Below are 25398 nucleotides of genomic sequence, written 5' to 3' on the forward strand. Positions count from 1 at the left end.
GGATGCTGAGGGACTCAGAAAGCAGAACAGTGCTGGATGCTGAGGGACTCAGAACAGTGCTGGATGCTGAGGGATAGGGCTGGGACTGTGCAGATGTGGGCAGATAGTCCAGCATGCTGGGGTTTGTGTAGTGAAATTGGTGTCCCTCCAAAATTGGAAATATCAAGGTTTCACAACCTTTATTTGTTTTGCATTGAAACATGAGTGAACTGGCAGAAAAGGAATGAAAGACACTAATCTAATCATGCTAATAGCCTCATGTTTTCCCAAGGACTTTGATACTCAGGGATGAAATGAAGACTACCAGACCAACATTCTTGTAAAGTTATAGAGATCGTAGCAACCAAGGAGACTGAGGAGCATCACAGAGGGAAGGAGAAGTAATCCATAAGCTTTCTTGCTTTGAGAAGTGTGAAGACACTGGAATCCTTATACAGGAAAAAAATCCTTTGAAGGTGGAACATCAGTGGAGGAGTCAAAGAAGGGAAAATGCTGTGGAAAGAGAGAGTCTGTTTCCTAAACTGTATGGCTTTAAGAGAAGATCCTACATGGAACAGACTGATCAATTTATCAGCTTCTAAGAAGAAATGTCCCACAAGAGGAATCATCTCCATAGTATGGCATTTTGTGGAGAGTAATGACACACAGTATCTTATATGTATACTTCATACTGAGCATACAAGACAAAATAGCTGTTGTCTGAAATGGTTAAAGTGTTCTGTGGAAAAAAACATTGAAAAATAAATCTGATCCATTGGAGCCTATTATAACACCCATATCCTCACAGAACAGAACAGATTTGCACTCTCACTGCCATCTGGAATGGAATTATGTTAGCAGTCTCTAAAAAATACAAATTAACTATTTCCTGCATTTCTATAGTGTGATGTTTCCTTTTTCTGTTCATGTCTCCTGTTTGGTTAATCATGACAACTTTAAAGTCATGGTGTGAATGTCAAATTTGCTTACTGTTCAGATCAGAGAGAGTAGTAATGTCTATGGAAGAGATACACGAAACGTGAAAGATAATTTAAAATGAGTCTCTCTCTGATTAAGTCGATGGCCTTTAGTAAGACAACTGTAACAGATGCTGCTTAATCTAGCTAGATTATATAGTTTTACAACTAAAATGAACATCAGGTATGTGTGATCAGTCTTTTACAGGTGTTTAAAATAACATACTTAACACACAAATTAGGAAAAAGCCCAGTTAAATTTAAAGATATATCTTTTATTAAAGGAAGAGAGCCCTCAATAGATCACGTATTTGCTCAAATTTGTTATTACAATTACTGTTCTCTTTTAAAGCAGACCTTCATTTGATGTGCAAATAAAAAACCCGAGTTTTTCTCCTTCTTGACTATTTGCTGTTTACAAGAAGTTGTGGAGTAGTTTTGCATAAATAAACTTGAGACTGAAGGCTATTTGTGAAATGCTCACTTCAATGATTCAGTAATTGTGATTCATGTTTTGTAGCTAATCACTCAAAGCACCTGGCATTTCCCACCCTCTGTAGAGCAAGACATAAAATGAGGAATGTATAATTTGCTTTTTGAGTTGATGGAATAAATATAACTAAAATTTATAAAAACATCAAGGTTTGTAAACCCTTTGAGATTATTTGATGCCTGATATAGTCATAAGAAACCAGCAAGGCTGAAGAAATAAGATCATAAAGGTTTAACCATTTGTCCCCAAAAAATCCAGAGACATGTTTTGTTCTGGATAGTCTTAAAATCTGCATTGGTGAATTCTCCTCATTCCTTAAGCTTTGCAGATTTTCATCTGGTTTATCCTATGAATGTCTCCATCTGGAGGACACGAGCTGCATGGAACTGGAGTTAAAACGACATCCTGTAAGACATCCAAAATAATTATGCTCAGATTAATTCCACCAGAAATTATGCATTTAATTTTTGGAATTACTTGTGCTGAGGAAGAACTTAGAGAGCTGAAGAATTTTTTTGTTCAGTGAGCAAAACAAGAAAACAAAAGATTTATTATTTCCAATTCAATAAATCTTTGCAGAAAGGACCATCACCATCTTCCCAGAAAGGACCATAGCTCTCCAGCTGCAGCCCAAATAGATTGATTCAAAGCAGTTCTAACTGGCTTCAGAGTGAAGAGCTTCTCTTAAATCTGTGTGTTGAACGATTAGACAATAAACTTGCTGGTGCCAAAAACTTCTCCAAAAGAATTATTTGTCTCTCCATGACTTTGAGTTCTAAGATGTGTCTAAACCAGAGCTAGTCAATCTAAAGGTCTGTTCAGCCAATGGAAAATAAACAACAACTCGACTTTAGACATCCTATTTTAGATGAAATTGCTGCAAATAGTCATTAAGATGAGCTGTGTCAGTGTAAGATTTTCTACACTGTGCTTATCTAGGGTTAGGGTCAGGTTAGATTCTTGCTCCTGGCTGTAATACTGCTCACCCATACTGAGAGTTCTGATGTGAGTTTTATGGCAATAGATTAGACCCTCACTTTTTTCAGGCTTTTCCATCAGTACTACCTAGCTGCCTCAGGCATATCAACACCCTGCAGGAGTTAATGCCAAAATAACCCTTTGTTCTAAGTTACTAAGAACAGATAAGAGATATTATTCCCAAGTAAGATGTAGTCATCTTACTCTACAAAGATCATCTCTTCAGATTTATATAGTTTTCAGGTTGCAGATGAATGAAGTATTTCTGTAGAGCATTATATGCTATAGTTATTGCAGAATTTCCTAGATGTCTTTAATGAGGAACTCAAAGGACTGATCCCACTCTGTAGATACCATAAATGAAATGTTAGTTTTGTCTTATTTTAGAAGGAACAGGGCCTATGTATGTTAATAAATGTGTTGTCATTATGCTGGCAGGTATGCACTGCTAATGCAGAAATAACGTGTCAAGTTCTAACCAGATGACCTGGGGGAGCACTGCAGTTTAACCTCTTTCTCACATCTTATGTCAGTCAAAGACTAATGCACTTACACTCCAGTGCAAAACATCCAAATAGAATTTCAATCAGGGAGCCTGCAATGGCAGGAAAGAAATACAGTCTGGCAAAGCTTTTGTTTCTAATTGTGAAACCAAGTACTGGTGTGCTATCCATGATCACCAGCATTGTTTACAGGCTTGGTTGCTGTGGTGATGGCATCATATGAATTCTGTGATGGGGACTGAATCCTTCCAGCAGCAGAAGCGGTTTTCAAGCAGCCTCTAATTGCTTGTTTACTAAATACTCCATAGTTTTTTGAGCACACAGCCCAACAAAATAGGAATAGACTTATAGAAGGTCTCTAGCATTGCCTTTCTGTGTAGAGGAGAGAAACTGATTCCAAGTTAGAGAAAAGTGAAGGGATGGGAAGGGACAGGAGAAAGGATAAAGGAAGGAAAAGAGAAGGGAGGAAAGGGGAGAGAAGTTAAAACATCAGCTCAATAGGTGGTCACTGCATCTCTGCAGCCCACTCACAGATGCACAGGTGGGAGCTGGAGCTGTCTGCACCACCAGGTCCAAGAGCAGCCTAAGATGCTGCATGAGAGGGCCCTCTACAAGTCACAGACCTGCAGCCCCTCTTCTTGAGCCATGCTTTGGTGTGAATCCAAAAGCATCAAGTGTCAACACACTTACTGAATCAGAAAATGGGGTCCAGCAGCAATGGTAAATTCCCCAATATCCTATCACTTTCTCAGATCTGGGTGGTAGCTCTGAAACCTCTCTGCAGCATCTAGAAGGGATGTAAACCTTGTGCTAGGCATCATGCCAGGCAGTGTAATCCATGGACTGAGGCCTCTTGCAGTAGTTAAGTTCTGCTGGTCCTCCAAAGACATTCTGAGCACCCGTGCTGGCCACTGCTAGCCTCCTCCTTGGAAAGACAGGATTATGCCTGTTGTTTCTGTATAGCTTGAATAAGCATGGAAGAGGCATTTTGCATGCTATGATCCCTGGCCTTAGATTTTTTTCTGGAGCTGGGGAATGGAACTGATAAATAAAGCTAATTGCCGCTCTTGTGATGTCCCTGTCCTTTCTGTCTGGACTACACTGCATTAAACTCATGTCAGAAACAACCAGCTGGGTCACTAATATAGTACTTTATTTTCTTTTACTCTCATTCCCTTATCATAATGCTAGGACTGTGTGGTAGATACCAACACTTCTCAGATGTCTAATGGAAATCTACCACTTAGCTTTTGCCCTGGTGTAAAATTTGTCCCAAAGTTAAAAAAAAAATTATTTCTACAATGTTTTTCAGGAGCCTGTCAGTGCCTGTTCTATGTGCACTGAAGTGGAAATGGAGGAGGTGAACCTGGCAGAGGTTTAACATATTTCTGCAGTGCTATGAGTGTTCAGCTGTTTTGTGTTTTAAACAAATGCTTTAGATCTTCCTAATCAAGAAAGGGGAAAAAAAGACTTTTTATAGTGTGATGGATTATTAACTGTTCAGTTCTCAAAAGCAAAGCCTACACTCAGCTATAGTGCTATTTCTCTCACTCAAAGCCAAATCTTGTCCAGATGTATCAAAATTTTCAAGTGTTTGAGTTTATACACCTAACGTGGCAAACCAGAATCCGACATGATTAAATGTCTAAGGCTTGCCCTGAGTACAGGATGAAGTGAAACTCAAAACTTTCAGTAGCTTGTGTGGGAGTTGTGTGCTGGATAATTGGAAACATTTAGTACCTGAACTTGGATTTCATATGATGGACTTGTCTTACCTCTTCTGTAGTTTCTGAATTTTTCGTCTCCCTTAGTCTAGTCTCAAACTACACTTCAGTCTGTTAAGATTTAATTTTTTTTCTTTCAATTATTTTTAACATTACCCAACTATAATGTATTTTCATCTCCCCTGCCTTACTGAGATTCTTAAATGTCTTTCCTTAAATCTTCCTTTTAATGAATAGATTATATTTTACCTTGTTAATTGGACACTCCTACAGGGGAAGGTGAGGAAATTAAACTGTATGGAAAAAGAAAGCACATTTCTTCTCATGTCTAGATTTGAATTTGCAAATAATGCTTTATCACTTAACACACTGAAATTCTAGCATGTTTGTTCCCTGGGCTATTTCTGTGGCATTGAATAGATTCTCCCAGCTACAGGTAGCCTAGTGGGGACTCTTCTACAGTTTTGGTGGGCTGGCTAGGAAAAATGAGGAATAGGCAAGCTGGAGACGAAGCTCTGATGCGCAGACCAGTGCCTGCCTGACTTGTGGGGCTGCATTTCACTGATCCTATTTAATGACCATTTGGTTTTATTTCAAAGACAGGATTTGGATTGCAGGATGCCATGTCAAAAGCTGAGGCTTTCTGCTCTCCATAGAGCATATTCTGCTTCTGAAACAGGCATTTGTGTGACTTTCTTGTTATTGCACCTGCACTGTGTTCTCCTGCATAATACTTGTGTTACTGCACCAGACAACATCATTCTAGTGTGATTCTCTGAAGTAACATGTCTTCCTGGCAAATGTAGCTCTGATCTGAGATGTGAAAATGCAGGTGAGAAAAGCACATTTGATTTTCAGAAACTGAAAAGATAATGTGAATGGAAGCCTACCATGAATAAGTAAAACTGTCTCTACCCACCAGCTGGAAACAAGCCTGCAGATTGTGATGATATTTGTGATAGGAAATATAAGCAATGGTTACTGAAATACTGAAGTGTCACTGGAAAGTGACATTCTTCATACAGAAAGGTGCTGTATTAATTACACCCATCAATTTTGATTACTTTGAATTGTATAAAAAGCATTGAATACTTTGCTTACTGTAGTTTTGAATTCTAAGTACATTAAATAATTGATAGTGAAATGCACTAGCTCTGAACCAGACTGAAATCCTGGTTATAGGTAAGCCACAAGAGTTTTTCCTTTCCCTTTTTTTAAATTTTGGCTTGTGTATTGTCACATCTTCTGGACAGCTGTTGGGAGCATTTGCAGCATAATGCAGCCTCTGTGTTGTAGTGCTGGCCAGTGGCATTTTGTTAGCTCAGCCTGCCAGTAGTTCCATTGTGATGCTTGGCAGAAGCAAACTGGATTAATCTCCATATTGAAAGAGAGAGTCTGCATAAGAGAGGCCATAATTAGGATGTTGGTTTTGGTCTCTTTTGTGGCTGAACCACATATGCAACTTTCACACAACAAAGCCTCTTCTAAGAGAGTGTTGGCTGGGAAGTGGGCCAAATTCATCTTCTTGTAATTCCATGACAACAGGACATTTGCCAAGGGGAACATGTCACATTATTCCTACAATTAATCCCTATCAAGGCTTTTTGGACAAGCTTTTCTCTTTTACACTCTCAGTTTGAATACAGGGTTTGTTTTAGTGCAACACATTTGAGTATAAGGGTCTTTAGGAAAAGGCTGTGTTTTGTCTCGTTGCAACACTTGCACAATGAGATCAGGCCTCTTGGGTGGGTTTGTGGTACCAATTTCCTGAACTGTCTAAACTCAGGTATGTTCTCAGAGTGTATTCCTTCTTTATTTGTAACTGAAGCCTACTTTCCTGGTGATATGAATAGCTGTGTTAATGATGAGTCCATTTTGACCAGCTATAAGCACACAACTTCCAGTAACTTGGAAAACTGTACTTCTTTTGGTTCCTAATCAAGGCCATCCTTTTACTTGGGGAAGAAACACCATACTCACTTCTTTTAACTTGGATTTTGTTTCTAGTATAGGAAAGCAGAATACAGGTCTGTGGGGTAGGTTTGTCTACATTTTGACAGTGAAAGGCTGTGATTAGCAATTCTTCCACCTGTTTTTTGGCAATTCCTGCCAGAAAGAGAAGAAGGGAAAGTTAAATGAGAACTGACAGCAGAAATAAAAAATAGCAGCAACTGTAAATAGATTAAATCTGATCTTATTCTTTTAACTTGGTGTTTACTTCTTACAAAAAGATGGGTTTTTTATGTTGATCTACAGAAGAACAATGCACATATGAAGGCATGTGCTTACACATGGTTCTGGGCAGAGGTGTGTATGATACACAGGGCTGAATGGTAGGACAAAGTATGAATTATTAGTATGTGATCTAATTTGTGGTATGGACCTATGATGCATGTCAGTCAATGAGCTGAAAAGTATTTCTTCCTCTGCAGTAAACCATATGTTCTTCATTTTTTATGAGAAGATATGAGAATTAAAACACACAAGGTCAGTCACAAAAAGACACTGGTAAATCTCAGCTGAAGAATGTCAACTTCTTGTTTTAAATTTAATTTTAAATTTTAAATTTAAATTTAAATTAATTTCCTCTTTCCTGTTCTACCTTCATTATTTTTCTTCTTGTATATTCAGCATTAATGATGTCTTAATCTGTCTGTTCAGGGTTTCAGTAGTAATAACTTTTATCATTGCAGCTTCTAAGGCACATCAGAAAAGCTATAGAGTGATTGCACAGAGCCTGTAACTCTGGCAGTTTCCAAAGGCTGTAATGATGCTGCTGATTTAGGACAAAAGAGCTAAGAGTTCATGGATGTTGCTTCACTGGACAGCAGTTAAACAAAGACATGCTCATCTTGGAATATTTTTCCTTAATTTGACATCTGAATGAAATAATATAGTTCATACCCCAGGCTGAGAGTTACAATTCAGAAATCTGTAAATAGGGTCAGCTGTAAAGAGTGAATTCATTAGTTATCTTTTAACTATATCCAAGCCAGTTGCCTTTTTTGGTTGTGTTGAAAAATGTATTTAGGACAAGTCAATTGACTGTGCTTGTTTTTATGGCAATTTCAAGAGGCTGTTCTGAACTGCTTTTCAATTTCTACTGAGAAACTTGTTCATGCATTAGGTAGTGAAGAGTCATGCACACTTCAGCCACTTCCCAGGATCTGTCTCTGCTGCAGAGAGTTGCAAATAGAAGTGCCTTTGTGAGTAAGCCATAGGAAATGAAATGTCTGTCACAGCTTGCAGGACCACACAGTAATACTACGTGACTTACAAGCACTTTTCATTTTATTGAAAGCTGTACAGAACTGAGGATAATTAGAGAAAATCTTACATCTGCATGGTCTTTCTTTTCTTGACAAGGAAGAGGATTTAATTTGCAAAATCTGTTACAAAGGCCTAGTTTTTCTCACATCATAACAGGCATTTCACATTATCTTAGATGAACACAGCTGTAGACTTCTTCTAAGACCCAGCCTAACATCAGGCTGTTCTAATTTCTTTTGTATGTTGTATATCCATCTCACTGGCTGTTTTTGGGGGTCTGAGAAAGACTGAGGTTTACACTGACTAGTGTTGGGCCTGTTTTTATGACATTAGGTGGGATCCTTTCCTTATTCTCACTCCAGCTAAAGGGGCTCCTGGTGTCTGCAAAGCAGAAACGTAACATAAATAAAACATGTAATAGTACCACAAATACCTTTCAATAGGCTTTGTTGTAAGTTTAGATTTTTTTTGTTTCATGTAGAAATCCTATAATAGGGCAGCAGGTAAAACACACCTGCACAAAATTTCCCTTCTATTTTTCTGTGGGAAGGGGTATGTCTGCTCAGGCTTTCTGACATGCAAGTGAGAGGCAAAATGGACTGTGCTTCTCCTGCTGATAGTGCCATTCCCAGCAGGACTACCAGCCCTATATAACGGGGTCATGTTTTCTCCAGAAAATATTCTATTTCATTTGTAACATACAACAACAAAGCAATTAAAACTAAACTGTTCAGCTTAGTATTTAATTAAAATCCATTTTATAAAGGAATGACTTCAGTTACTGACTGATCATTAGGTCAAGCTCTCTATTTACCAAGTTTAAATGCATCCAAACTGCTATAAACAGAATCTGTGGCAGCTGTGCTTTTGTCTGGAGATGTATGTGACTTCTAGTATTTGTGTTTATATAAAAGGAAAAACTAATAATTGCAAGACTCTCTCAAAAAAAGCCCAACAAACAAACCAAAAAAGACCTTATTGACAAGAGGCTGTGATTCAATAAGGCATCTCAGTCTTAGAGACATAATTCACTCCAGCCCTACTGTTTGGTGAATGACCTTTTCAAGCACCCAGAGTCAGGGGTGTGACTACAGCCTGCACTGCTCTACCTTTCTTGCAGTGAGGCTGTGTGGGGAGAGCATGGACAGCTGTGCACTGGAGACATCAGCAACAGCAGCTCCAGCACAGTTTGGATGGTGAGCATCTCAACAGAGCGTGTCCTGCTAAAACTGTGTTTATTTCAGTGATATTTCAATGGAGCTTTGACAGGACAATGCTGTAGCAAATGAGAAAAACATGTCACTCATTAATCATAACAAGATGAAAATACTTTGCTATGGCAGAAAACATAAATTTACAAAAGACCTTTTAACTTTCTCCTTTCCTTTTTACTCCTTTTTGTTCTCACCATATTTGCTATGTGCAATACCACAGATTTGACCTGCAAAATTCCTCTCTGAAGGAAAAATTGATCAATTTACATAGTTAATATCAAATCGAGTTTGAAGTGGTTTATTAACTTACTAACAACACATAATTAAAGTGATCATTGAAGTATGAGTTCAAGATCACTACAAGAAGTAACGTGTAAAATACTAGCAAACATAAATTTCTAAATACCTTTCTAAAACACCCCAGAATTGATAAATACTTTCTCCCCAGCTACCAGCACACCTGATCCTCCTGGACTCAAGTTTCCCAATATGCTGGTCAACCTGGCCCTCCACTATTTTGCTGGAATACCCCCAGTAACCTGTTCCTGTTTTCTTGTGGTGGAGTGTCCAGTGCACTGGACACATCACCCAGATCTGTCTCATCAGGCTGAGGAGCAGGACTATCTCCTTTGACCTCCTGGCAATGCTCTGCCTAATGTGACCCAGGAGGCTGCTGCCTTTCTTCAAAGTAAAAATGACAACAATTTTAGTGATGTTTAAAAAAATTTGGTGGGTTTGGACTACACTGGCCCAAAGGAAAAGCTGTCCCTAAGCATCTATAAATAAATACGAAAGATTTTTCAGACTGTTTGTCTATGCTGTAGTTTGTGCCCCTACATGAAGGCTCAAGAGGAACTTTTTGCAAGAGAATGTAGTGACAGGACTAGGGGGAATGACTTTAAACTGAAAGAGGTCGGTTTAGATTAAATTTTAGGAAGAAATTCTTCACTATCAGGGCGGTAAGGTTGCCCAGTGCTGGAAGGTATGGATTAAACTGTCAAGAAAGACTGTAAATCAACCAAGTGACCTTGCAGCCTGAGTGAACAGCAGACCAGTGATTCCCTAGTATGGACCAAGTTTAAAGGCAGCTTTATGTACCTTTCCCAGGTGATGCTTTCAGAGTTCCTCCAACAGTAAGGGAACAGGAATAAATCGACTCTGCATTCTAACAGTGACTTTGTCCCACCTGCCTGCTTGTGTCAACACACACACACACACACACACCTAGAGAAGCTGTGAATGTCCCATCCCTGGAAGTGTTCAAGGCCACACTGGATGGGACTTTGAGCAACCCTGTCAAGTGGAAGGTGTCCCTGCCTACGCCAAGGGGCTTGGAGCTAGATGATCTGTAAGATCCTTTTCTACTCAAACTGTTCTATATGTTTCTATAATTTTCACCGTTACTGATTCTTGTACTAAGGAACCAAGATAATTGCAGGGCTTCTTTCTATATGCTGCGGCTACAACCCTTGATGTCAGTTTGTGAAAATTCTTGGTGTTTAGAGCTAAAATCCTCAATTTTCAGCCAATGTTACCAATCATGTCTGACAAGTCTGCTGGGGGATGGCAGAACAGAAGTGAGGACAAAAGGTAGCTTCTTATCTTTAGTGTGATATTCTAAAGATAGCAAAGTTAGATTCTTAATTTTGTTCCTTAGTGGTGGCTGAGCTATTTCCCAAATCTGTGGTAACACGTACATGGTGTAACTCCATTTTTTTAGAGTTGTGATGTCCTGTACCATGTGTTTCTCAGTATGATTGCTCTGGTCCTTCTGTCTGCAAGAGCTGAAAGCAGAACTGGCCTTCCTCTGTAAAATGATTTGCTAGTCTCAGCCCATATAATGTGATAGATAACTGTTCTGTATAAACAACCTGATTGACAATCACTGCTTGGGAGACTGAATTTAAAATCAAGAGGTCTGAAAACAGAGGCCAAAGCAACTACTTGATAAAGCCTGAGCCATGTTTCCTCCATGTGTATTTCTAGGAAACTACCTCCAGAGATGGTGAAAGAAGTGAATAAACAAATACATCCCAGAATATTTATCTCATTCTTTCGAGTCTGTCATAAGAAGCACAGGACAAAGCAATGCAATGCAATGCAGCAGCCTTTCCCTGAAGAGAATCAATCAGCTATCTAACTGCATTTCCCTTCTCAAACACAGATCAGATGCTGCACAAGACAGCACAAAAGACATTACAAAACAGCCTCCCCACAATGAAAGCTTCTTCCTAATTCTCTATAATTAGAATGACTTTTGAATGAGAAACAGCCTGTACAATTTGTGCAGCCTGAGAGACTTCCTGCTCCAAAGAGCTATGAAATAATAACCCAGAGTGGGCTGCACCAGACCTTCCCCTGCAGAATTAATTTTGTCTCCTGGACATCACTGGGAGTTTAGTGATGGATTCATAGAGTATCTGGGGAGAGAGGAACACTGTGATAACACAGCTGCTCTCTGTTTACCACAGACCATGAGGATGACCTACAAATTTTCACACCTAAGCAATTTCTGGTGGTGTTCAACATTTATCTTCCTTCTGATCCTGGTGACAGCTGTGTGTGCTGCATTGGTCCCAAATCAAAATGCTGACTGATGGCAGCTGACAAACCAGAAGTATCACACAAAACGCTGCTCAGTTTGCATCAAGGTGCTTTAAAAATCTTGGTTGCTGTATTATGTGTACATCATTATTTACAGGGAATGACAGAAAAACACACTCATGTTTCAAAACAATTATTATTCAATGTTTATTAAAAGCAGGTTATTTCACTCATTCATATATGTTCAAATGCAGTTTAAGCCTTCTATGTACATAAATACATAAAGCCTAATAATTCACACAGATGTATCTTTTTAGAGTTTATATTGCCCAAAAGAAATGTGAAATGTGAGAGGTTTGTGAATTTTTTAATTTAACCTACTAGCTCATTTATATGCATTCTATGGCAATGTCATAGTCTAGATTAGTGAAATTATATTAAAGAAAAGCTTTATTCGCTAAGAATGGTATTGGGCCACTGAACAGGTGGGTGGTGGGACGCTGGATGGAAAATACCTTTAATTATTTTAGGTTTTTATTTGATGACTATGTAAAATAAACATTCAGTCCAAAACGTGCTCATTTTTCCTTTGGAACAAAATATTTTAATGACACGTTCCTCTAATAATGGATCAGTGAAGATAATTAACTTTCAAAAAGTCTGGTTCACTTGGAATACCCATGATTTTAATGGAAGACAGAGAAATCACTAGGCTGTTATCTTTTACAATTTCTGTTTCTCCTGCTATCCCATTGTGACTTTACTTGAGCACAAAAACTGCTTAACTACACAAATAAGTCATGAGAATCTAAACACATAGAGAAGGCTTAGTTCAAACTAAGTTTGTAAATTACCTTTGTATTGCAAAGGCTGTAAAACTCCTACAACTTCTGAAGCAACTACAGAGGATGCTCTACATTATGGCACTTATTTCATAACTGTTTTGTACTTTGCTATAGATCTTGCATCTCCTTGATACTTTCACCTAACTCCTAATACCCATTAAATATCTGGTAGCCCTTTGCTTCTCTGCAAATGAGGAAATTCCAAACCAATCCACTCCTCCCTCCCCCCAGCCCTCACGGTACCCTAGAATAACTTTTTTTCATGTGAATAGGGTAGAAGATGGGGATAAGAAAGGGGATAAAGTTTAAGCTTGTTATATGAATATCATCCTAAATTTATCCAATATTTCACTTTCTTAGACTTCCCTTTTCAGTTTTCCTTAATGACTTTGACTTTTGTTCTTCAAGTGCAAATACAAAAACTAGATGTTTAAAATCCAAAACACTGGCAATTTTCAACAAGACTTTATTATGATACATTAGTAGGGATTTAGATTAGACAAACACTTGCATCATTGTTTTATTTTCAGGGATCCATTATTTCCAATCTCACCTACCACGATCCAGTTCCAGGTTTTAGAGCTCCTTGAGAGATTCCATCTTATGAATTCTGCCTTTTGTATACAATAGAAATTTCAGTCTGTCCAAGCAAGTAAAACTCCACCTTATGAAAAGCAAATACACTATGTGGCAAATAATAAAAAAGAGATACTTAATACTAAATTTCTGAAGTAGTCTGTGTGCTACACAAGGTTAAATAACTTCAAAGTCAAAACCAAAAATCATCTGCACCACTGCTCCTTGTACTTGCTCTCTCTCTGCTTTTTAACCGCAACATGTCCATGACACTGCGCGCGTATATGTCTCGCAAGTTAACATTGATATTTGAATCGCTGGATGAGTTCTTCATGAGTTTCTTTAAAGCTTCACGCTGCCGAAGAGCAGCTTCTTTTATCTTCAGTGTAAAGTAACAGGCAGAAAAACGGTCATTTATTATAGCTATTGGCAAAGCCAAAACCAGTATTCCTGATAGTATACACATAAAGGCTACTACCTTACCAATGGTAGTGTCTGGTCTAATGTCACCATAACCTACTGTTGTCATGGAAGTTGTTGCCCACCACCAAGCACCAGGTACACTTGTGAAAGTTGTGCCTGGCACACCTTGCTCAGCAAAGTACTCCACAGTGGAAAATATAGAGATTCCTACAGAGAGGAAAAGAAGCAGAAGTCCAACCTCCTCATAGCACTGAGCAATAGTCATCCCAAGAGACCGCAAACCTGAAAGACAAGAAATGCTGTCAGTAGGTTGATTCATGTAGCTGTCATCCTATCTTTGCAAAACATCTCTTACTTAAAGACTGCTTTATGTTTTCTTTGAATGCTGGTGAGCATGTCTTGAGAATCAGAGACTCAATAAGATTGGAAAAGACCTCCAAGATCGTTGAGTCCAACCTTTAACTGAACGCCAGCTTGTCAACTAAACCATAGCACTGACACATCCAGTTGTTTCATGAACACTTCCAGGATTGTGACTCTACCACAACCCTGGACAGCGGTCAATGCTTAACCACCCTTTCCATGAAGAAATTCTTCTTTGATGCCCACCCTGAACCTCCCTGGTGCAGCCTGAGGCTGTTTGCTCTTTTCCTGTTGCTTGATGACTAGGAGGAGAGGCCAACCCCACCTGGCTACACCTTCCTTTCAGCTAGTTGTAGAGAGCAATAAGGTTCTCCCTGAGCCTCCTTTTCTCCAGGCTGAACAATCTCATCTCTCTCAGCCTCTCCTAATATGATTTACTCTCTTGATGCTCCCAACCAGTTTCACTGCCCTTCTTTGGACATGCTCCAGCACCTCAATGTCTTTCTTGTAGTGAGGGCTCCAGAACTGGACACATGATTTGAGGTGCAGTCTCCCAGTGCTGAGTACAGGGTGATAAAAAGTTTCCCTAGTCCATTTAACCACACTATCCAGACCATGATGCCACTGGCCTTTGTTGACACTTGGGCTGGCTCATCACACCCAGATCCTTTTCCACTGGGCAGCTTTTCAGCCACTCTTTCCTCTGCCTGTTGTACTGCAGCAGGGGCTGTTGTGACACAAGTGCAGAACCCAGCACTTGGCTTTAATGAACGTCCAGCTCCTTTTGCAGAACCCTCCCATATCCTCCAGCAGATCAACTCTTCCCCCCAACTTAGTGTCACCTACAAACTGCCTGAAGTTACAACCTGATTCCTTCGTTCAGATCATCAATAAAGATATTAAACAGGACTGGCCCCAATACTGATCCTTGGGGACCCCACTAGTCACTGGCCACCAACTGGATGTGGCACCATTCACTAACACTCACCCAGGGCCAGTCCTCCAGACACTTTTTACCCCAGCAAGGAGGGTATCATGTTTCATTCAGTGCATCTGTTCTCCCATTTCTCCAGGAGAATGCTGTGGGAGATGGTGTCAAAGACTTTACTGAAGTCCAGGTAGACAACATTCAGAACTTTTCTCTCATCCACTAGGCAGGTGATGCATGATCATGAAAAATCAGGATGATCCAGCCTTGGCTGGACTCTCCTTTCCTAAACTCACAGAGGCTGGGCCTGGATATCCCTTATATGCCATGTGATCACACTCAAGATCATCTGTTCCATAATCTTCCCCAGCACCAAGATGGATGCTGTAGCTCCTGGATTCTCCTTCTCACCCTTCTTGCAGATGGGCATTACATTTGCTAACTTCCAGTTACCTGGGACCTCTGGTTAATGAAGGCTGTTCATAAATGATGGCGAGAAGCTTGACAAGCTTTTCTGCCAGCTCCCTCATCACCCTAGGATGAATCCCATGTGAGCCCATAGACCTGTGAGTGTCTAAGTGGCACAGCAGGTGAAAAACTACATCCTCTTGGATTGCAGGGCATCTATTCTGCTTCCCATCCCTGTCTCAGGGGGCTGGCTGCCATGAGGATATCCACTCTCTCTGTTAAACAATGAGGCAAGGAAGATATTAAGTATCCCAGCCTTCTCCTCATCCTTGGTGATAATATTCCCGTCCACATCCAATAAAGGACAGAGATTTTCCTTAGCCCTCCTTTTGTTGGTAACGTATTTTTAAACCCACTTTTTTATTAGCTTTCACAGTGGTGGCCAGATTGAGTTCTAGCTGAGCTTTTGTTTTCCTGATTTTCTCTCTACATGACCTAATGAAATCCTTGTACTCTTTCCGAGTTCCTCTCCATCTTCCAAAGATCATAAATGCTCTTTTCTTCTCTGATTTCTGGCAGAAGCTCCCTGTTCATCCAGGCTCCCTGTCCATCCATTTCTTCCTCCCTGAACTGTCTTTAGGCCCATAGGTACAGCCTGCCCCTGAACCTTGAAGATTTCTTTCTACAAGTGCATCTGGACCCTTCTGTTGGTAAGGGTTCTCTGAACCAGTGCCCTGAACAGGCCAACTCCTGCCCTCTGGAAATCCATGTGAGGTTTTGTTGACCTCTTTCGCCACTTCACCATGAATTGTAAACTCTCTCATTTCATGGTCACCGTGCTCATCATGGCCTCTGACCAACACATCTCTCATCAGCACTTCTGCTGGTCTAATGAGGCACTGACCCTGGTAGGCTAAAAAGAGATGCTGCTCTAAACAGAAGCTGAGAAAAAGTGATTTACAGAAATAGATCACAGCATTAGACTGAACATCTGACATCATCTCTATTTTCTTAATACAGAGCATAGGAATTCTCTTCATTACTTTTCATCTGAACTGTACATATATGCACATATAATTTAGACAAAGTCAACTATCTTGACTTATAAATTGGCTGTAAGAGAAGATCTAGCACCACTCTAAAACTACTTTAAAACATACTAAAACACCTGCTTTATACTTGGAGACTGAATATGCCAATCCTCTGTTTTCCAGCCACTGTCCTATTTTTCTCTTGGACCAAGGAGCCCTTAGTTACCAAATTCGTGTTGCTATGTGAGTGCTTAGACCCCAGTTCAGGTCACTCAATAACTTTTTCTTTAAGGACTGTTTTCAATCCTTTTATAGTTGTCACCGACTCTCTTCAACCCTTCTTCCTTCCACACCCCCAGCCAAGCCCTATAATTTTCTTGTACCTGTAGACATCAAAACAAACTTGGTCCAGTGACAGCTGCACTTGTGCCAAACTCAAGATAGCAAAGCCCCTCAATGCAAGAATGGATTCCTGCTAATTGACTATGTACTGCATCAGTCCTTTTGCCCATGAGCTTCACAGGGAGTTCAGGATCATTCTCTATAACCCCCTATATCCCACTAGAGCTACTGCTTCAAGGCTAGATTGCCCCACAAAAGCAAGCAGGAAACTAAATCCAAAAATAGTGTAATGGATAAATATTGCACACATAAAAAAGAAGGAAGATAACAGGGTACCAATTCAGCTGAGACATACAGGAGACTGAAATTATCTTTTGAATCACTTTGGATTAGTTTTTAATATTGTTCTTTAAAAATGTGAGATGTTTTCTCTAATAAACAAGAAAAACATAATGCCTATGAATTACCCTTCATGGGTATATTTCTCACTAAAATAGTGTTTGCAAAACAAGCTACTGAGGCTCTGCCTCTGCTTGCAGACTTCATATGCTCGTTAAGTGCTATAAGCAATTCAATTTTTCCACAGTCTCAAACTACCAGATGTTAACATTTCTTGCTTTTGGCTCTTTCTTTTCCCCCGCAGGTCTAATGGGTTTTAGAAGTCTTGTTTATGTACAGCAAACACTGGAAATACACAGTAGAGTTTGGAGGCAATTTTGGGTTTTTTTCCCAATACTATCTACTACCAACTCCATTAAAGAACTTACCCATATTGAGGTCTTATATTACTATAACTATGATCTATAGAATGTTTATTACAATGATTTAGATTAAATCTTTACCACAAGGGGAATAAGATGTACCAATGCAATCTTTTCTCTGTCAGCATGACTTTCTTCATGTTTTGGTAACACTAATAACAGTGCAAATGCTCTGTGAGATAATTTCAAGGACTCAGATCAAATTCTCATCTTCCAAGAAGGCTACTATGAGCCCTTGCCCTGTAAAACTTCCTACTGAACAAGGCAGAAGAGTAAGTCCCTTCAGGTGAGCTAGGAAGAAGGTACGACTTAAAATTATCCCTGTAGCACTTCTTTTCAAAGCATAAATGAATACTGTAAAAGCCAGGCTTTGTACCTTATGATGAATCTTGAAAGTTTTATACCTAATATAAAAAGCAACTTTCACATAAAATAAAGTAAGGAGGAACAGAACAGTAACTGTTGATTCTTTGTATCACAATGATGACATTCTCCTTTTTCCTATGATTAGTTATTCTAACTGTTCAGGGTCTGATTTTTTCTTTTTATTATTTTTAGTATACTCATCTAAATTTAAGATGTAATTCTTCACGTCTTTAGATGAAGTCAGGAGACATTTCTAGACAAATCTATGAATCAGAGAAGTTACTGGGCTCTGCAGCTCATGCTGAGGGGAATCGGTGTGATGACATGTATAAAGTATACTACTATATTACTTTGAACCTTTAAAAAATGTCTCTGAGCCCTGGCACATGACCAAACTAGCACTGTTGTAGACACCTCAGCAAGTCTTACAGCTTCTCATGAGAACTCCCTGCCAGGAGCTGTGACAGCTTGGTTACTCATGCTTGGAAGGTGCTACGGTGCTGTAACAGAGTTGGTGTGAGGCTGGCAAGCAGCCCCAGCCCTGGTAGGAGGAAGGGGAAGCATTTCTGCCATGCAGGTCATGCTCTATCTCTCTTTTGTCCAAAGTGACCTGGCAATCCAAGCTGATATTCAGGAGCTTCAATTCACACAGCATTTAAATAACCCTAAAGTTTTGACACAAAAAGTGCTGAAGTTTCAACTTTTCATGACTCTAGAGTCACGACAGCCTTAAATATGCTATGGTCTTCTCTCCAATATATCCCCATTGCCTTTGCAAGTAAGATGCTCATACCCAACTTCTCCTCCAGAAGTCCCTCTGTATGTGCCTCCCAGAGGAGACCAGCAAGGCTTCGCTGAGAACCTGGCTCTGGGAGGAAGGTAACAGCTGAGGAGCATCTGAGAACATGACAAATGCAGCTTCAGTCCTCATCTATTCTTGAAGTTACTAAAGCACATAATTTTGCTCCATCAGAGGAATAGTCTTGCCCTATTCCTAAAGGATACACATTTTATGGACAGAGGTACTACTGATTTCTCAGTGGTTCCCTGATGAAGTGTAGTACTTTGCATAAGTAACTACATACTTACACCAGTCTAGCCTGAGTGTTTTTAAGCATCACATCCCTCCAGTGAGCTGGCTTCAGCTTCCAAAGGGGCAGAAATTACTTTTTTCACTTCTTATTTTCATTCTTGTCCTTGTCCCACAGAAAGGGTTAAGTTGCTATTTCTTGAAAGTGCAAAACTGATTTTTTTTTTGCCTCACTCATTCCTGCCCCTGACAGCAGGGCTAGGCTGCTGTTGTGATCCCAGTTTGGCTTTTGCTCTGCAAAGTACCACAGAGATGTTCTCCTTGTGGCTGTGAACACCCCTACTTGGTGAAAGAGAAGCTGCTGCGTGCAGATACAAATCTGCTCTTGTATTCATCTTACCACATGAATCAACTGAGAAGTGCCTGAAGCTTTGTCTGGTCTGAGAGTGTAGGAGTTGGAGAGAAGCCTCACTGGAAGGCAGCTGTCAGATCCAAGGCAAGAGAGCAGAAGAGATTCAAGAACCAGCCCTGAACACTAAGGTTTATCAGGACTGCCTAGGTATGTGCAAGGAGGATGGTCTCTATGCATGACACATATGTGGCTCATCTTGTATTAAGAGCTGTGTAAAGGATGCATTTAGAAGCACATTAACAAACTTCTTCAGACATGAGGTCAGAACAGTGAGTTTCTACATTTAAATTATACAGATTTGATTTAGCATTCTGGACCTAAGTAGGCAGCAACTGACCTACCAAAGAAGCAACACAATGATGGTAACACAGCTCCGAGTGGTTTAAATTGATACATACATTGCTTCTTGTACCTTGAAACTGGCATTTTGATTCCAGTAAAAGAAGACAGCACACCTCCAGATCAGGATACTACATTTTTATGTAATTAATTCACTTTTACCTAACATGGTATTATTAAATTCAATGTCACTCAATTTTATGATGTAAATTGTGGTAAATACTGAGTAATTAATTCAAGAATAAATAGACCTAAGTGTTTAGACCAACCTTGAAAGTATGTATACCTGAAGTTAGCAGTTATACAAATATCTGAAACATCTGCTCTCAAGTCAATAGAAAGAGCCACAAAACTGAGTGACAGAATGAATACATTCACTCTGTAAGAGTAAAATGCAATAAACTGGAAACTTAAATTGAATCAACATACTTTTGGAAGACCATTTTGTTAGTCAACACAAAAGTGCCCTGATGAGATAAAGTCTTTTTTCTTATTTTCAAAACACAGCGAGGATGGCATTCACATTACAACTACCATCAAAATGGGTAAAAGCCTTGCAAAAAACCTCTACCAAACACTGCAAAACTAAGACATTGCCAGGCAGAATCATAAACTTCCTCTCAACTGCTTTCTAAGGGACTGTTATATATCAGTTTAGGCATAATCTAGGGTAGGGAGTAAGATTAAGGTACTTGCCAAACCACTATGATTATGCTTATGATTATGAGTAGTATCAAAGCTGGTTCCTGCCACTGGCAGGCAGGTTTGCTACCCTTCAGTGGCAACAAAAATAATATAGATTCTGCTGCTGTGAGCACACTAACTCCTGCTGAATTTGGGCCAGTTCACAGGGAGGGCTTTCCAAAAATATGGACAGGCATGAAATGACTCCTGCTTCATGGCTGGAAATCCTGAAAAGGCACATTGGGTGCATTTTAAGAATGATCATCACTGTCTTCAGAACAGCTAATATTGCAGGACAGAGATCATGATTTACTATTAGGATTTAATTTTCCAAAGCTACAAGTGTTGGCTGAACATTTCTCCCGTCAAATTCAGCACCATAGTCTCCACTGATTTAAGTGGGAACATAATCAAATAATTTTCAAGACACCAAGACAGCTTTTATTATTTCATATAACCAGGCATGCACATGCCATGAAGTAGTAATAAAATCAGGGGAAATGCAAGAGGAAATTCAACACTTTCCAATAATTTCTATCTTCCTCTGATAAATTCCCACTGGAAAATGTTAACTTTCATGCCTTCCTTTCACCAGAGAGAACAAACAAGATGGTTGACAGAAATGCATTTTGCCTTCCACCTTACCCCTGCTTGCTGTTCACTCATCTGTCAGGAGTGGCTGGACACTAAGGGGCCCACACAACTGCTGGGTGCTGGCTGAACCCATCGCTGCACCTCGGTCCCACTGCCTAAGCAGCCCCCCAAAGGGCTCCACATACCACTGGAATACTGGTGGGTTCCATGGGGCCAGAGAGCCTCTCAACCCACCACCTGCAAAGGTTTTAAACAGTTTCCTTGAAACATTCTCCACTGTGGTTGTTTTCAGGACCTATAACATGGACAAAATCATGATATAATTCTTTGCATATACTTTAGAACAAATAGAATCGTGACAGCTGTCATTAATGGGCCTTGGATAATACAAAAAGTCTGGGCTGATGATCTCTGCTTCTTCCCTAATAAAATCAACTCATATACATGTTTTAAAATTTATCACACTATGAATGACTGGTGGACGATTTCCAGCATGCAGCACTGAGGTCTGTTTTTGTAAATGTTCAATGCAAACAATACACAAGGCTTTATGAAGAGCTAAAATTTTTCAGAGAAGGCCCTTGTCACTCAATTGTAACATTCAAAAGTAAGATTTTCACAAGCCATTACTGCTAGCAGATTGTGCAGAAAAGCTTTGGCAGAAATGCACACAAAATGGAGGACTGTGCCCAGGGACAACTGTTGCAGGCACTGAAACTGAGAAGTATCACAGCCATGGCCAAATATACCTGTTGAATGTCTTCCCAGCTTCAGCATCCGCAGAGCTCTGAGAAGTCTCAGCACTTGGACAATGCGCCCCACGTTCTCCAGTTCTTGGGAGCTCTCACCACCACACAGGCTCTCCACCAGCAGGGTGATGTAGAAAGGCAAAATTGCAAGGAGGTCTATGATGTTTGCCACACTCCTTAGGAAGCGACACCGATCTCGTGCACACAGGAGCCTCAGAACAAACTCCGCGGTGAACCACGCGATGCACAGGTACTCTAGGGCATCCAGCAGTGGTGGGGCCAGCCAGCTGAGCTCTACTGAAATCAAGGCCATGTTGGCAATTGACACAACAACAAAAACCATGGACAAAGTGCCAAAAGTCCTGGCTGCTGCAGAGGAGCCAGGTTTTTCCAAAACTTCCCAAAGTTTCTGTCTGACATTGGGACAGAGGCTACCAGAAAAATCCTCTTCTTCATCTTGGGCATCCAGTTCTTCTGCATCTTTCTTGATGTCTAAGGCTTCACTCAGCTCCTTCCTCCTGAAGTACCTGACCAGGAACACCACCCAAGAGATTTGGAATACCAATAGGCAGATACTTGTCTTATCATTTACAATGCATAATGTATAAGAATACACATTAAAATTTACCTTATGTGAACTTAGAAAACCCTAATATCAAGCATATGGCTTTTATTAATTGAGCCCCTCCAGCATGTTTCCACTGACTGATATACTTCTAGTACTCCAGTTCACATCAGTGAAACATTCTACATGCAGAGTAATTTTACTTCTAGTGATTTATTTATATGGATCATATTGACCACAGTAGGATCAGCTGCTGGACTAACATGAAATCTTAGAAGCAATCCTGGCACAACCAGATCCTCTGTTTTTAAACAATTCTCAATTTGTTTCATTGTATGGCATTTTTATTACACTGGCACATACTTGAAATAGTAAAGCTGAAGGCATAATTAAAACCATGCAGTTCATGGGTGAACTTGTGATCGGTACATACTAGGATGACAAGGTATCTTTCTCTCTTTGTTTAGATACATGGGCTCTCACACAAGGTGAAGAAGCATTTGTACTGAGTAAAACTTACAGACTTTAAATATATGGAGTGTTTTGTCAGAGTAAGAGTATATTTAAAGTGGAATTTTGTGAAACATAAACATACTCAGAGTACACTAAAAAAAAAATCCTTTTCTTTCATATCTTTTTTTTGACTGCTGCAAAGCTCAAACCTTAGACAAAGATGTGTGCAATTTTGCCTTCAATAGTTAGCCCTGCATATGTCAGAGGTCTGTAGCTCCATATATCACTAAAGAGGTAGCAGCGTTCAGTTACACCTATCAGAGACAGAAGAAAGGGATGAAAACTAGGCTCCAATTTTCTCAGCTGAAGAACTAGGGTAGGATAACTCTAATATCCTTTTGGGATGGTATTACTTCTTTCTTTCTAATCATTTTGACATAACTGCTATAGCTAAATAGCAGCTACATTCTTTAGAAATTTGATTTCTTCAGTACTAAAAAACCCAAACCAGTAACATTGAATATGGTGGGAAAAATTAACTGCAAATAGAATTAACAGAAACATCCTGGAGGTGGTTCAGTCAAAACCCACCTCGCTCCTAAACTGCCTGTTATAATTTGTCTCCAGCGAGCCATGTTCCCGCTGTTGCTGCCCCCTCCCTGTAAGCTGCTACATCCACGTGTGATGCTTCCTTTCAAGGCTCCTCCTGGAGCCATGCCACCCACACTCAGCCTGGCAGGTGACCAACCCCCCCTTCTGCCTCTCCAGCTTGGGTTTGGAAATCCTTCAAAATTAAAGTGCAGGTGGGCAGGATCCAAACCCTCCCAGCACTGTGCCCGATTCCACATCTAATCCCTCTATGAAAACCTCAAACTGAATGACTGAAGGGGCATCTCTCCTTTTCATCTCAGGCATTGTCCTTTTAAACATTTTGAGTTTCCAGGGTCAGCCTGAAGCCACTACAGGACACCCCGACCCTGTTCCTTTTACTGTCTCACTATCTTGACCTCATCAGCAACCTTTCCCACAGCAAATGGGAACTGTGACCTCACCCAACACATCTCCTCCCATTTCTAACACCCATCCACTGCTAGAGCAGTACTCGAGGTTCAACTCACACAACTTTTCCTGCTACCTCATCTATCCCCACGGCTGGATCTCTCACCAGAGTGTCCCTGAATGCAAGTCAATGCTAAACTCTAGCCCACAACCACAAGATGAGGAAGCCTCATCTTCCCACAACTCACCGGTCTCTGCAGCAGGAATCAATGCTGAGCTCATCCAAGCCCCAGTACTGGATCTCTTGGAGGAAAGAGAGTGCACAAAGCTGCTCCATCACATGCAGCCTCCCTGTCTGGTAGTAATTCAGGATGTAGTGAAATGCCTGTGAGCTCCGGTCGAAGAAATACTCGTTCTCCACAAGGTTAGCATCATCACAAAGCTCAAGGAGGCCAGAAGCCACATCCCGGGCAGCAGAGACCACTACTGCCAGTTTGCCAAGGCGGGTGTCAGGGTAGCAAGACAAAGTTTGCTGGGACATCACAAAGCGGCTGCCTCCTACATTGATAGTAAAGCAGTCCAGAGAGGGAATGACCTTCTGGAGCAGGGGCCCCTGCTCTTCCTCACTGGAGAAAACACTGGACTCCAGCGAACCCAGGGATGTACTACTCCCTGGGTCCTCCAAGGATGCTTGGGAAGAAAGAGACATGCAGCAGGGAGGCGACTTCATTCTGTAGCTGCCAGCAGCAGCCCACACTCTCCAGGATCAAAATCCCAACACGGCTGCAGAGAACACTGCCCCGCCTGCGGGACGGCCGGGCCAGGCTCGGAACGTCGCCTCTGGCTCCCGTCCCAGGGACACCGCACCGTCCCCGCTGCCTCCGGGCGGTGCCTCCAGCTGGGCGGAGGTCAGGCGGGTGTCGCACAGCCCAGGGGTGTCGCACAGCCCAGGGGTGTCGCACAGCCCAGGGGTGTCGCACAGCCCAGGGGTGTCGCACAGCCCAGGGGTGTCGCCGCCCGCACCCGCGAGGATGCTGAAGGAGCCGCGGTACCTGAGGCGGCGTCACCTCGTGCTGTCCGCGCCGGCACCGTCCGCCCGCGACGGCCCCTCCGCTTCAGCACTCATCTCCAGCCGCTGGGTCGGGGTAGGGGAAAACCCACCGGGACGACACAACACGGAACACCGGCTTCAGCGGCGACCCCGGGCAGCGCCCCGACAGCAGACCGAGGAGCCGTCCCCTCCCGCCCCGCACTCGCACTTCGGCCGGGGCTGATGCGGCCGGAGCCGAGCCCCACGCCGCTCGCCCCTGGCCGGGGCAGCCGCCGCGAACCGGGCGCCTGGGCAGGGCTGCCGCCCCCGGCCCGCCCGGCCGCTCCCCGCCCCCGGCCCGCCTCACCTGCCCGCCGCCCGGCCGCGCCGCCCCCGGCCGGCCGCCTCCGCTCGCTCCCCCGGCTCCAAACCTCCGGGCAGCGCCAGCGCCTCTCCATGGCGGTCATGTGCTGCGGGGGGCAGGCGGGAGCGGGGTGCGCGGGCTGGGCTGGGCCGGGCCGGGCTGGGCTGGGCCGGGCGGGGCCGGACCCTCCCCGCCGCGGAGCCGGGCCGCCCCCTGCCCGCCCCGCCCCGCCCCGGAGCCGCAGCTGCAGGTGCGGCGGGAGCGCGGCGTGTCCCCTCCGCCGGGTGACGATCCCACCGCCGGGTGACGATCCTGCCGCCGGGTGACGATCCCACCGCCGGGTGACGATCCCACCGCCGGCCGATCCCGCCGCCCGCTGTCCCCGGGACCAGGCGGCGCTTGCAAACTTCCCCGAGCCAGTTCGCAGGGCGGTTCGGAAGCCGGCTCTCTGCAG

The 25398-nt window shown here is 42.0% G+C and overlaps 1 protein-coding gene across 1 annotated transcript; it reads right to left on the reverse strand.

The window, feature by feature from the left end:
• Window positions 1-11864: 11864 nt before the first annotated feature.
• KCNV1 (potassium voltage-gated channel modifier subfamily V member 1) lies at window positions 11865-24845 on the reverse strand. Its single transcript, XM_015620176.2, has 3 exons — window positions 23799-24845; window positions 21534-22060; window positions 11865-13808 (listed from the first exon to the last, which is right to left on the reverse strand). The coding sequence occupies exons 1-3, from the start codon at window positions 24278-24280 to the stop codon at window positions 13297-13299; spliced, it is 1521 nt and encodes a 506-aa protein (XP_015475662.1). The 5' UTR covers window positions 24281-24845; the 3' UTR covers window positions 11865-13296.
• Between the last annotated feature and the right edge of the window lie 553 nt (window positions 24846-25398).

The sequence above is a fragment of the Parus major genome, chromosome 2 (assembly GCF_001522545.3).
Source record: "Parus major isolate Abel chromosome 2, Parus_major1.1, whole genome shotgun sequence".
In the NCBI taxonomy this organism is placed as follows: Eukaryota; Metazoa; Chordata; class Aves; order Passeriformes; family Paridae; genus Parus; species Parus major.